Here is a 12,522-nt window from a genome sequence, read left to right as displayed (position 1 = left end):
CCCCCCACATGTTGAGCATATGTGCTGGAATTTACATGCTGCCCCGTATGTGCACTCGTTGGCCTCAAATTTCCTGCATGTTGCCTGTGGCCCGCTAGTGCGTGCTCCCTTCCCTGTGCTGAATTGTTTGGGTTTTTGAAAAGGCCTCCCTTTCCCTTTGTGAAATGACCACCAAAAGGAATGCTCGCTCTTTCCTCCCTATGTCCTGACCTCCCTCGCTACCCTCATCTTGTGAATGGAACCGGAAATATCATCCTCATTCCACTCCATTTCTGGGTGCATCTGCATTTTTAGCCTAAACCCCTTGTCGTACTCTAGCCACGCTTCACCCTGGAATTGCCTCTGTGCGCTGTGGATGTTGGCCTCGTAGAGCCATAGGTCAGCTGCGCAGCGTGGGAACTTCTCTACTATTATGCACGCCATTATCCGGATTGCGTCCAACCAATTATCAAAGTTCCTCTCCTTGCACTCCTTCCTTCTTTCCCTCCTATCTTCCTCCTTTTGTCACAGGTTGTCAGATCTAGCCCTTCTAGCTGTATCTCTAGTAAGGAGAAAATGTCAATGAATTCCTTTCTCCAGATTCTCTATTTGACCGCTAATGGCATGAGGCTTGCTAAACTTGTGGCCCCAGTAGTCAGTGACGCGGGACCTGGTGATGGTGGTGTGTATTTTTCAGGTACTTCTTCTACAGGCAGGGGTGTACTAGCTGGGATGGAGTTCTCCCACACCTTTGTGGGAGACCCCGCATCCCTCCCTACCCCTGGTGCCGCCTGCTCCCCCAGTCGGCTTTGGCGCACCAGGCCCGGGTCTAGCTGGTCATGGCAACCCTGTGGTTTCGCCTTACCCTCGGGCGCCTGTCGTTTCCTCCCTCTGTAAGGACCCTTGCCATCTGCCTGCCTGTGCCTTCACTGCCGGTGCAGCGGGGGTACCTCAGTTGCCTTGGTTCCTCCTTTATTCTGCAGCAGCGTTCGGCCCGAGGTCAGTAAGGGCTTCGCCTTCCAGCTACGATCTCTCCTCGACACAAGATTGTGCTCCAACGCCGTTGCTGCTCCCCCGCTCCATGAAGATAGGTGCTTGCCTGGGGGAGAAGCACTTATATGCTCCCCGCTCCCCTTCCCCCCATGTAGGCCCCTTATTCATTGGGGGGTTTGTATCCCGCCATGGCCCCCTTTGACCGGGAGGGTTGGCGCCACTTCGAAGGCTGCTGGGGGAGCCCAGGGGCTTCTTTTGCCCTTTGTCCTGGTTTTTCACACCAAAAGGCTGGCCCCCACTGCACGCGCTGGTTATGGCACCAGCTCTCGGGCCCCCTTCGGGAGCAGCCTCTGCGAGAAAGCTGCACGATGGACAACGTGATAACACTAGTGTACATGTTGCATCGAGCAACAAGGAGCAAACAACCACCATTGTTCTGCTGCTTCATCAGAGTGGGCTGGGGGAAGTTGTGTGGAAAACTAGCGCCATTGGGGTGGGTCCTCCCTCTGCTCCTCAAAGGTATAATATACTTTTACCAGGGTACTTGGGTCTAGGTGAAAACAGGCCACAGCACAGCAACAGCAAAGGTCCCTACCAACAATGGTGTCAAAGAGGGCTGAGTGTTGGCCCCCCTCCTTTTCAATCTTTACACGGTCGACCTAGGCAAAGCAACAGAAGGTGCCAGTCTAGTCACACCAAGACTGGGAAGGGCGCAACGTCCAACTCTGCAGAACGCAGATGGTATCGCGATTATGGACCACACAAAAGTAGGTCTAGAGAGAGCCCTTAATGCACTTCATAGGTTCAACAAGGCCAATAAACTTCAGATGAACCAGAGAAAGACCAGAATTGTCATCTTTGGAAAACAGCCCCATAAGAAACAAGTACACTCGGGGCTCAGGGATCTACAAATAACAACAGCTACAAACTGCGCCTTTTCACCGAAGGGGCCAAACCTACAGCCCAACGAAAGCATCTTAAAACAGATGGTGTAGGAGTCCCCTGCAAAGCCGAACAGCTTAACCAATGTTAAATGTCCTGAGACAAAACTGATTCCAGCTCTAAATTACGGCCATTTAACCTTTCCTGGCATATTAGAAATGCAACTTAAGAACACTCAAATTTCAGCATACAAATAAAATCTTTTATGTTCCCCAGCAAGCCAGAAGAGTGAGGCTGAGACAGGAACTGGGCCTCCGGAGAATGGACCTCAAGTGTCAAGGTGATCCATTAAAATACTACATCACAGACCTACAGGCCCATGAGACTACACTGATAGCATAACTCAAAATAATCTTCGAGGCAGGGGACTCCCCATGGCAAGCGTATTTAGCAGAGGCTTTTCAGTAACTGGAAATGTGAGGCCACCAATCTACACCACCAGGACCTACCGTTCTCAGCTTGGAAGAGGGCAGTGAAAGTGCAGGTCAAGTAAATCTCCTTTGAACTGGACATCGAATGTCTCCTTCGCTGCCCCACTTCCAGAGCACTTGATGCCTCCTACACGCTAGGGGAAGTTAAGCCCTACTTTCATAAAGCGCTCACAGCCCAAGCATGCAGGGAAAACGTATACTTGACGCTTATTGCCCTACCAATCATGGACTTCAATGGCTCTTGGGAAGGGCAGAATGCAGAATTTGTAACTACCGCTTGGATTTCTGGTTCCACTTATTGTGCTGTTGCCCCAAACTCTCCTGTGACTGTCACTGCCTGTGAGTCTCCTTATTCTGGGCCACTGGGATAAGAACATGTTGAAAAGCTTTGGATCTGTGTTCCTCCAATAACACTCCAATGACCGCAGCAAGGCTGGGGAAATTCACAGACTTTATTCGATCAGCTCTCCAAAATGTCACACCTGGGCGACATTGGCCCAGTCTCAACACAACTCATGCACTTTCTCCATTCTGCTGGGATCCAGAGCCCTAGCATGCTCTCTTTCCCACTCTCCCTTCTCTTTCAGCAGCACTTTTCTGAAAAATGAATGCACCCCGCATGTCTTAAAGGACATATGCAAAGACAGTTTTGCTAGTCATGTTGCGCCACAAGCACTCTGCACTTTCTTTTTTTCTGCCTCAACTCTTATTTCTGTTATCTAATTGCATTATTTCCTCAAATATAATCTGGTTTTATGTCAATAAAAGTTAATACACATGCTGCTGGATCAAAATGCTCTTCCTTTTAAGAAAGTTAGTGTTGTTCACAATGTCAATTCTTTTGAGAAGTACTGCCTTTTAAATGGTTTTTTCCATTTATTTATACTTGCACTCAGGAAACACTGTGTTTGTTGCCTTCATTTAATGATTTTAAGTACTTGATCATGATTAAAACTCATTCATTCATTCATTTTCCATCTCTGTATTGTTAGTGGATGTTCACTTCTGTGCCTATTTTGACCGTCCTTTTATTTGAATACATAGATTTGTAGAAGAAGAAGAGATGTAAGTGCAGGAGAAAGACCCAAACAGCTGGATCTAACTTTTCGATTTACAGATTTGAAACCTATAACATCAGAGTTTTCTTTCATTGTCCCAGGTCAACAGACATCAGGAAGGTTCTGTCACTCCCCATTATCACCATGGAGGCCAAGATCCGGTTGGGGCTTGTAATGGCTTTGATGTCAATTGCAGCGTATCCAAGCACAGACTGCTGCAGCTGTATTCACCGCCACCCACAGGAGGTCTTCTGCAACTCAGGTCTTGGTAAGTATTGTTAAATCTGAATGTCTGATACTGATTCAGTTTTCTCTGAGTGTTTGAGGTTTTTACCTGGACATCAGTTGAAAGGTTTTGCTCCAATGAGGTTCTGTACACCCGGGGAAAGCTATGGAAGCAAACAGCAGGTGTATGTTATGGGGTGGAGCACAGAAATGAGTTCTGAAATGTTCTGCATCCCACAAACACTCTGTGCTGCTCTTGAAGATGTAGTGTCTGGTGAGCGGCATCTTTAAAATTTGCCACCTTAGGTTAGTAAGTGGTCCAAGGTTTGGCTGTGCCCAATGTTGTTGGAAATTTGTTATTTACACGGCACAAAAGCCTGGGTAAATTGGGATTTTCGAAATATAAATCACACACTACAACTTGGTAGTGATCCATGTGAACTGAAGGAGATTAGGTTGGTGGGGAGATGGTATCCTGTGCCAATAGGGGATATTTCAGAGTGGCCATATAATGCTGTAACAAAGAACACCAAAAGTACATCTAGATACATCCTGGGCAGTTCAGAGTTTGTGATTACTGTACACTTCCAGGAAATGGCTAGTTGCATTTGGGACAATGGGGGCCCCATGTACTTCTACCTGCGCATAACAATGCCGAAGGTGTCCCAGAGACAAAAGAGTGTTCTTTGGTATCTGTAGCAGGGAAGTATAATTTGTAATGAGGGAGAAAAGTTTGTTTAATTTTCATCACTATCACTGCAAGGAGAAAATTCTGTTCTCCATTTACTGGGGAGACACAAAGATACATCTTGGAGCACGAGCATCTCCCATCGTACTCCACTCCAGTCTATACCAGTTGTTGACATCATTCTGTGATGCCCAGATGAAGAGTCTAGTGAGTCCAGTGCATCCTCACTGCAACAAGAGTTGCATCAGCTCTTCAGCATGAACTCAAATACTAAAGGAAAATTGCACTCAGTAGTTTTAAATATCAGATTGGTCACCTAAAAGGAATGTCTGACATAATATCGACAGACAGAATATCGAAATACAAAAATATCGGCACAAAAATATCGAAATCAAAAATATAGGAGTCATATCTTCATAAAGGTAAGTACAAAAATATCGAAAAAATAATATCGTAGTACAAAAATATTCGAAATTAAAAATATAGTTTTTTAAATGTATTAATAATAATGTAAAAATAATTTTAAAATACATATAATTTTACAAATATTAAATAAAAATATTAAAACAAAATTAAAACGAATACATATACATTTAAAATAAATAAAACACTTAATAATTTAATGTAATTTTATTTTTTTTAATTTCATTTAATTGATTTAATGTAAATTTATTTTATTTTTACCCTGTACGCCTGTACCCCAAAAACCCCAAACTGACCCTGAACCCTAAAAATATCCCTGTACCCCAAAAACCCAAAACTGACCCTGAACCCTAAAAATATCCCTGTACCCCAAAAACCCAAAACTGACCCTGAACCCTAAAAATACCCCTTTACCCAAAAACTGAAAACTGACCCTGAACCCTAAAAATACCCCTTTACCCAAAAACTGAAAACTGACCTTGAACCCTAAAAATACCCCTTTACCCAAGAACTGAAAACTGACCCTGAACCCTAAAAATACCCCTTTACCCAAAAACTGAAAACTGACCCTGAACCCTAAAAATACCCCTTTACCCAAGAACTGAAAACTGACCCTGAACCCTAAAAATACCCCTTCACTCAAAAACTGAAAACTGACCCTGAACCCTAAAAATACCCCTTTACCCAAAAACTGAAAACTGACCCTGAACCCTAAAAATACCCCTTTACCCAAGAACTGAAAACTGACCCTGAACCCTAAAAATACCCCTTTACCCAAAAACTGAAAACTGACCCTGAACCCTAAAAATACTCCTTTACCCAAAATTAATTAATATTATTTAATTACCAATTAATTATTAATTAACAATAACAATAAAGTAAATATATTAGCACATTAGCTGTAATTAATTAATTTTAATAATTAATATTATTTTTCCCAATTAATTAATTAAGAATAACAAAAAATTATATATAAAAAAATTACTCTAATTAATGTAATTAACTAATTAATATTAATTAATTACCAACTAATTAATAATTAAAAATATGTACAAATTTATATTAATTAATTAACTAATTAATATAAATTAATTACCAATTAATTATTAATTACAATATTTACAAACATATATTAATAAATTAATTATTATTAAATTACTTCCCACCCTATTCCCCTATAAACCCATAACCCGCTACAGAACATATTTATCAATTAATCAATTAATTAAAATTAATTAAAAATTAATTCTCAATTAATTAATTAATAATTCCTACTAATTAATAAATAATTTAACATAATTAAATTACTTCCCACCCTATTCCCCTATAAACCCACAACCCGCTACAGTAGTAAAAGACAATATTTAATTAAATTACATTAAAAATAAATAATAAAACATAATAAATACAATATAATATACACTAAATTTATTTAAAAATTGATATTAGTAACATCGAAATTATTTATTTCGATATTATTGACATCGATATTTAAAACTTCGATATTACTGATATCATACTAATATCGATATTAAGACTGTCGATATTACTTACCTTCTATATTTTGTCCCATCGATATTTAAACTTCGATATAATTGTATATCGAAATTTAAAACTCGATATTTTGTCTGTGTTCCACCTAAAAGTGTGTGTTAAATTCTAAATGCGGTGTAGTTGAAGGCTTTCTCCTTGGAAGCTTTTCAGAGGAAAGTATGACTATCCTGACAGCCTTCTTTATAGAAAATCGGAAATGGGGAGATATCTTCTGAGAGTGTTGCAAGAAGACCAAAAGGTATTAAAAAACTCTTTTGGCAAGATGGAAGTATATGTTTAGTAAAAGGGAATTAAGACTTTGAAAAAAAAGAAAAAAGTCCAAAACAAGCAATATCCAGGAAAAAGGCCCCCAAGAAAAGCCCCAAAGGAAATCTAAAGATTACACAAATGTTTACAGAAGAAAATTAATAGATGGCAGTTAATATCATATCCTGGAACATAAATGGTCTCAGGATAAAAAAACGAAGGCTAAAGATCCTAGTGTATTTGAAAATAGCAGACTGTGAGATAATAATATTACAGGAGACGCACTTGCTGAAAGAAGAATGGGCAAGTATTTTGAAAAAAACAGAAATGGCTGGAGTCTTATGTGTGCACAAACCAGGAGTGCTGTGTAAAAGGAGTAGCGATCCTATTTAAAAAATCCCTGAAACAAGGATCAAATCAGCAGAGGTAGACAGGAATGGGAGATGGACAATAATGAAAGCTAGGATGCATAATAATTTGTATATGATAGTGGGGTATTATGGCCCTAACATGGATGATCTTGAACCTCTCCAGAAGGTATACTCTAAACTTCTGACAGCTCAATCACCCATAATAATGGGGGGTGATTTTAATATAATGCTAGATCCTAAAAAGGATAGATTTCCGGCAAAGAACTGCCCCAATCTACCAAAAATGAGTGAATGGGTAGGCTTGTGCATTAAAGATTTAGGGATCATGGACATATGATCAAACTGGATGATTTTCATCATCTCCTGGAGGTCAACCCACTAGGCTCTCACCTTAGTGTGGAAGCTGGGTATGACGCTTATTGGGATTTGGTTTCTCGTGCTTTAGATGCTCTAATTCCTGCCGCCTGGACTAAATGCCGTTCCAGAGAACCCAGCCCATGGTACGACAGTTCCCTGGCTCTGCTAAAAAAAAGCCTGCAAACAGGCAGAAAGGGAATGGCGGAAATCCTATGAGGCTGGGAAAAAAACTGCCTATCTCTCCAAAATTAAATTATACCACAGAGCGGTATGTAGATCTTGTGCGGCTTATTACGCCCAGGAATTTAGAAATAGCCCCAATCCGTCCAAGTTAATCTTCAAAGTCCTTAAGGACTTGATGGCCAAAAGAGCCACTGCAGCAGAAGTCTGCTCTGTGGATCACTGCGAAAATTTGGCTGCTTTCTTTAGGGAAAAGGTTCAAGCTATTTATCGCGCCTTTCCCACCATTAATCAGGGAGATGAGCCTTCTAGTTCCACACTTATCATAGGTGAGGTTTTATCCTCTTTACCTAGTTTGTCGATGGAGGCATTTTACAAACTGGCCTCTAAAATTAAATCAGGCTCACCAGAGGATCCACTGAAGCCTGCCCAGTCTAGAGAATCTGCTGCTGTCTGCCTCCCTCCAGTATGCCACCTCATCAATTTCTCCCTCACTTCGGGCATTGTCCCGAGAAAGTGGAAACAAGCCGCTGTGACACCCATACTCAAAAAAGCCACCCTGGACCCCCTTAAACTTGAGAGTTATCGCCCTATCTCTCTCCTTCCTTGGGCCGCGAAAATTGCGGAAGCCCATGTGAATGACGTGCTGACTAAACATCTTGCGAGGGAATGTATTCTGGATCCTTCCCAGAATGGGTTCCGTGCGGGCCACAGCACGGAAACTGCCCTGCTCTCTATGACGGAACATCTTCGTTCTGTGCTCGACTCCGGTCAGACTGCGGCACTGATACTTCTCGACCTAAGTGCCGCGTTTGACACGGTTTCGCACAAAATTCTACTTCAACATCTACGAGAGGCAGGGGTTGAGGGCACTGCTCTCGATTGGTTCCACTCCTTCCTATCTGATCGGACCTTCAAGGTTGCCACTCCACCGTTTGAGTCCAAACTCCATCCCCTGGATCTGGGTGTGCCTCAGGGTTCGTCATTGAGCCCCACATTATTCAATCTTTATGTGAGGCCGCTGGCTGATGTCGTCAAGCATTGGGGTCTGACCATGGCCTCTTATGCTGACGACACGCAGCTGGCGGTCACCCTGAGTGGGGACTCCGACCGTGATGCCCCCAGATTTCGGGAAGGACTCCTGGCAGTGCCACCTGGATGAATACCAACTGTCTCCAGCTTAACGCCAAAAAAACGGAGGTCATGATAGTGGTAAGCGAGCGGATCTCTGGGATGATAAGTGGTGGCCCCCTGAGCTGGGTGTAACCCCTACCCCAGTGACAGAGGTAAAGAACTTGGGGGTTTGGCTTGACCCTGCCCTCAACTTTTGTGGCCATATGAAAAAAGTTGCGGCCACCTGTTTCGGCATCTTACAAGGGCTGAGACCTATCCTGAGGTTCTTTGATGCCTCAACCAGGCAGCTGGTCATTCAAGCATCTATACTATCACGGCTTGATTACGCCAGCTCATTATTGCTGGGTGCCAACCAGGCTGAAATCGCGCGGATGCAACGTATCCAGAATGCTGCAGCCAGAGGCCTGGTGGGGCTACCGAGGTTCAGCTCTGCTGAGAGTACCATCCACTCTCTACATTGGCTGCCGGTGGCACAAAGGATCCATTTTAAGACACTGTGCCTGTCGTTCAAGATCCTCAGGATGGCCTCCCCCCCGATTCTTGACAATCTTTTGAAGCCTTATGTTCCCTCGCGCCCTCTGAGATCCATGGGCCAAAACTTGGCTGTGGTGCCGCGATTCAGATTGTGCAGAGCGGGAGGGCGTTCCTTCCAAGTCCTGGCTGCGAAGCTGTGGAATTCTTTACCGTCCCACATCCGCGAAATTGATGAGCTGCTGAAATTCAGGAGAGTCATCAAAACGCATTTGTTCCCCCATTCCTCTTAGGATTCTGTTTTGTGTGCTTCCTCCATCTTTCTGTTGTGTTGTGTCTGGATTTCCTTCCAGAAGCGCCGGGACGCCCCTTTGCTGGGGCATCTGTGCGCTATAGAAGTGTTATTAACATAACATAACATAACATAACATAACGTAACGTAACGTAACGTAACGTAACATAACAAAACATAACATAACATATGGGAAGAAAAAGGAGATAAGACCTGTAGATTTACACTACAAAATAAAAGACTGGGGCACTCATCCAGAATAGATAATTTTTTAAAAGACAGAAGCTTACTCAATAACACACGAAAGGTAGAACATATTCCAGCCCATCTATCTGATCACTCAGCAGTACTTCTGCATCTCACATTAAAAACAGCTCCTGCCTGCTCAAGGTGGTCAGTGGACAGAGTTATCTTTTCAGATACAGCCCTTACAGAATCATTAGTAAAAGATACCGATTTGTTTTTCCAGTTGAATAAAGAGGGGACTTCAAAACAAATGGCCTGGGATGCATACAAAGCCCTTATCAGGGAGAAAATAATCTCGCTGCATATAAGAATAAGAATAAAATGATTTGTATCAAACAGCTGGAACAAGAAATTGGAAGTGGAGTTAGGGAAAAAGAAAACCACACAGGAGAAATCCAATATAGAAGACATTAGGAATTCGAAAAAGGAGGATTTGGCAGAGATACTTCAAACAATCGTTAGGGATAGATGAGAGGCCAGTAAACTTTGCGCACTACAAATATGGTGGAGGATGTGGCAAATTATTGTCCTGGAGGACATAAACATAATTAATACACACTAGGGTAGCAAAAATACAAAAAGGAGATCTACAAGAATGTAGCACAGAGGATACCGCGATAAGACAAGAATTTGTAAAATTCTTTGATAACCTTTACACCAAAGACACCATGGCTACAAAAGAACAGATCAACAGCATACTGGATGAAATAATAATACCTTCTACATCCCAAGAATAAAGAAAATAGCTTAATCAAGAGATTAGAAGAAGTGTTAGAAGCGATCAAAGGATTAAAAAAGGGAAAAGCAGCGGGTCCGATGCACTTCCAAACAAGCTCTATATAAATCTATGAGAAGTATTGGCCACTCCTCTGAAGGAACTCCTGAATGATGTTTTTATAAGTAAAAAAGATCTCCCAACCTCCTGGAATGATGCAATTATCAGTATCTTACTAAAACCAGGGACGGATCCAGTCAAATATGAGTGCTATGGACCAATCTTACTTTTAAATGCCGATTATAAGATACACACAGATTTTAGCGAAGACATTAAGTAAGAAAAGTAGCAGGGTCACTAGTACACCCAAACCAAAAAGGGTTTATTAAAGGAAGGCAAATACAAGAATTAACTCACTAACTCATAAGCGCAATAGATGTAGCAATCTATCAATCTGTCTCCTTATCAATTATGACTTTTGATGCTTCAAAAGCATTTGATAGAGTGAGTTGGCCTTTCCTAAATGCAACCCTAGTTAAATTTAACTTTGAGGATACCTTTCAGGACACAATAAAGCAGATTTATGAAGGTCCCTCAGCAAAAGTCCTAGTGAACCACAGTCTCACTGACAGGATAAAGATAAAGAGGGGCATGAGACAGGATTGCCCTCTATCTCTACTACATTTTAACCTTTGCATCGAGCCCTTAGCATGTTAACTAAGAAAAGAGCAGGAGATAATTTAATTTAAATATTAAGGCTGGGAAAAGAAAGCAGCATTATATGCAGATGACCTGGTGGTGTTCGCCAGCAATTTGATGGTCTCACTCCCTAAAATACAAGGTATCCAGGATCAATATAGGAAAGTCTCAGGTTATTTAGCAAAGCAAACAAAATCTGAAATTCTAGAAGGGAATAACAACTCCAACATTTCGAAGGTGAAGAAAAGAATAAAGTATCTTGGGATAGAACTCACAACAGACATAGAGGAAATAGCAAGTATGAATTTCGACAGAATTCATAAAGAAGTAAGGAAGCTACTTAAAGTATGGGGAGGCCTTTCTCTGACCTTCATGGGGAAATTGAACATAATCAAATGGTAATACTCCCAAAATGTACATATCTGTTCAGCACTATTCCGCTAGAATTCAAATTAGAAAGGATACAAAAACTACAGTGAGAACTAAGTAGCTTCATCTGGGCCGCTAAAGGGGTAAGAATTGCCTGGAAAAAATTGAGAAGGAAAAAAATCTCAAGGTGGAAAACTGCGGAGCTTTTCAATTTGAAAATATCAGAAAACTATTGGACAGTTTTGAGCTATATACCGTGTACTTGCAGGTATCAATCAATACAGAAGGAAATCACTACCTCTACAAATTTGTACATCCCAAATATTTCAAGAAGATAAAACTGAAGACTCTTAGGTCGGCCACAAAACTGTGGTATCAAATGAGAAGAACCCTAAAAATCCCATATTACAGTGAGTCTGCACCAATTTGGGACTCACCTGGAACCCCAGAATGTCTCAGAGATAAGCTAGTAATTCCCCTGAGGGAATGTAACATTACTAAATGGGGACAGTGGATCACTGAAATATTATCGACGGTCACATTATCGACTTACCAAAATATCGTTGACAAATTATCGACGACAAAAATATCGACTTTATATACTTATTACACAAATTACAAAAATATCGAGTAAAAAATATCGAGTACTTACTATATCGAATACATAAATATCGCTTCAATAAATATCGACTACCAATATATCGTTGGACATGAAATTAGCCCTAACACTACAAAAATATCGACTACAAAAATATAGACTACCAAAATATCGTTAAAAAAAAAATATCGAGTTCATGTTTGTACACTTTCATTTCCAAAATACCATCTTAATCATCAATAAAAGTCATTGCTCTATACAAAACACATTTCACATATAATACCTGTTACTTACATAAAATTACTATTGATCAACATTTGCTATACATTCTATTACATGCATTTTATCATTTTCTAAATATTCTTTGCATTTAACAAACATTTTCATTATTTATTTTCACATAAAAATCTATTTCATTTAAAAACGAACCTGCTTTAATGCGGGAATCACCACATACCACCATTCTCACATCAACAAACACTCCAATTAACTAAAAAAAATTCAAACTAGCCTATACAATGCTTCCTTACATCCTACAACCAATCAAATCA

At 41.1% G+C, this 12,522-nt stretch overlaps 1 protein-coding gene across 1 annotated transcript in view; it reads left to right on the top strand.

Moving 5' to 3' along the window:
• Positions 1-12,522, top strand: part of LOC147684579 (metalloproteinase inhibitor 3-like) — a 104,600-nt gene that overhangs the window by 30,457 nt on the left and 61,621 nt on the right. The window contains exon 2 of the mRNA XM_086940418.1: positions 3,505-3,671. Within this exon, the coding sequence (XP_086796544.1) occupies positions 3,548-3,671 (124 nt within the window). The 5' untranslated portion in view covers positions 3,505-3,547. The remainder of the gene's footprint in view (positions 1-3,504; positions 3,672-12,522) is intronic.

This window comes from Lissotriton vulgaris, chromosome 10 (genome assembly GCF_964263255.1).
Source record: "Lissotriton vulgaris chromosome 10, aLisVul1.2, whole genome shotgun sequence".
Taxonomy (NCBI): Eukaryota; Metazoa; Chordata; class Amphibia; order Caudata; family Salamandridae; genus Lissotriton; species Lissotriton vulgaris.
Note: the sequence above shows the minus strand (reverse complement) of the source record. Positions and strands in the feature narration are given on the sequence as shown.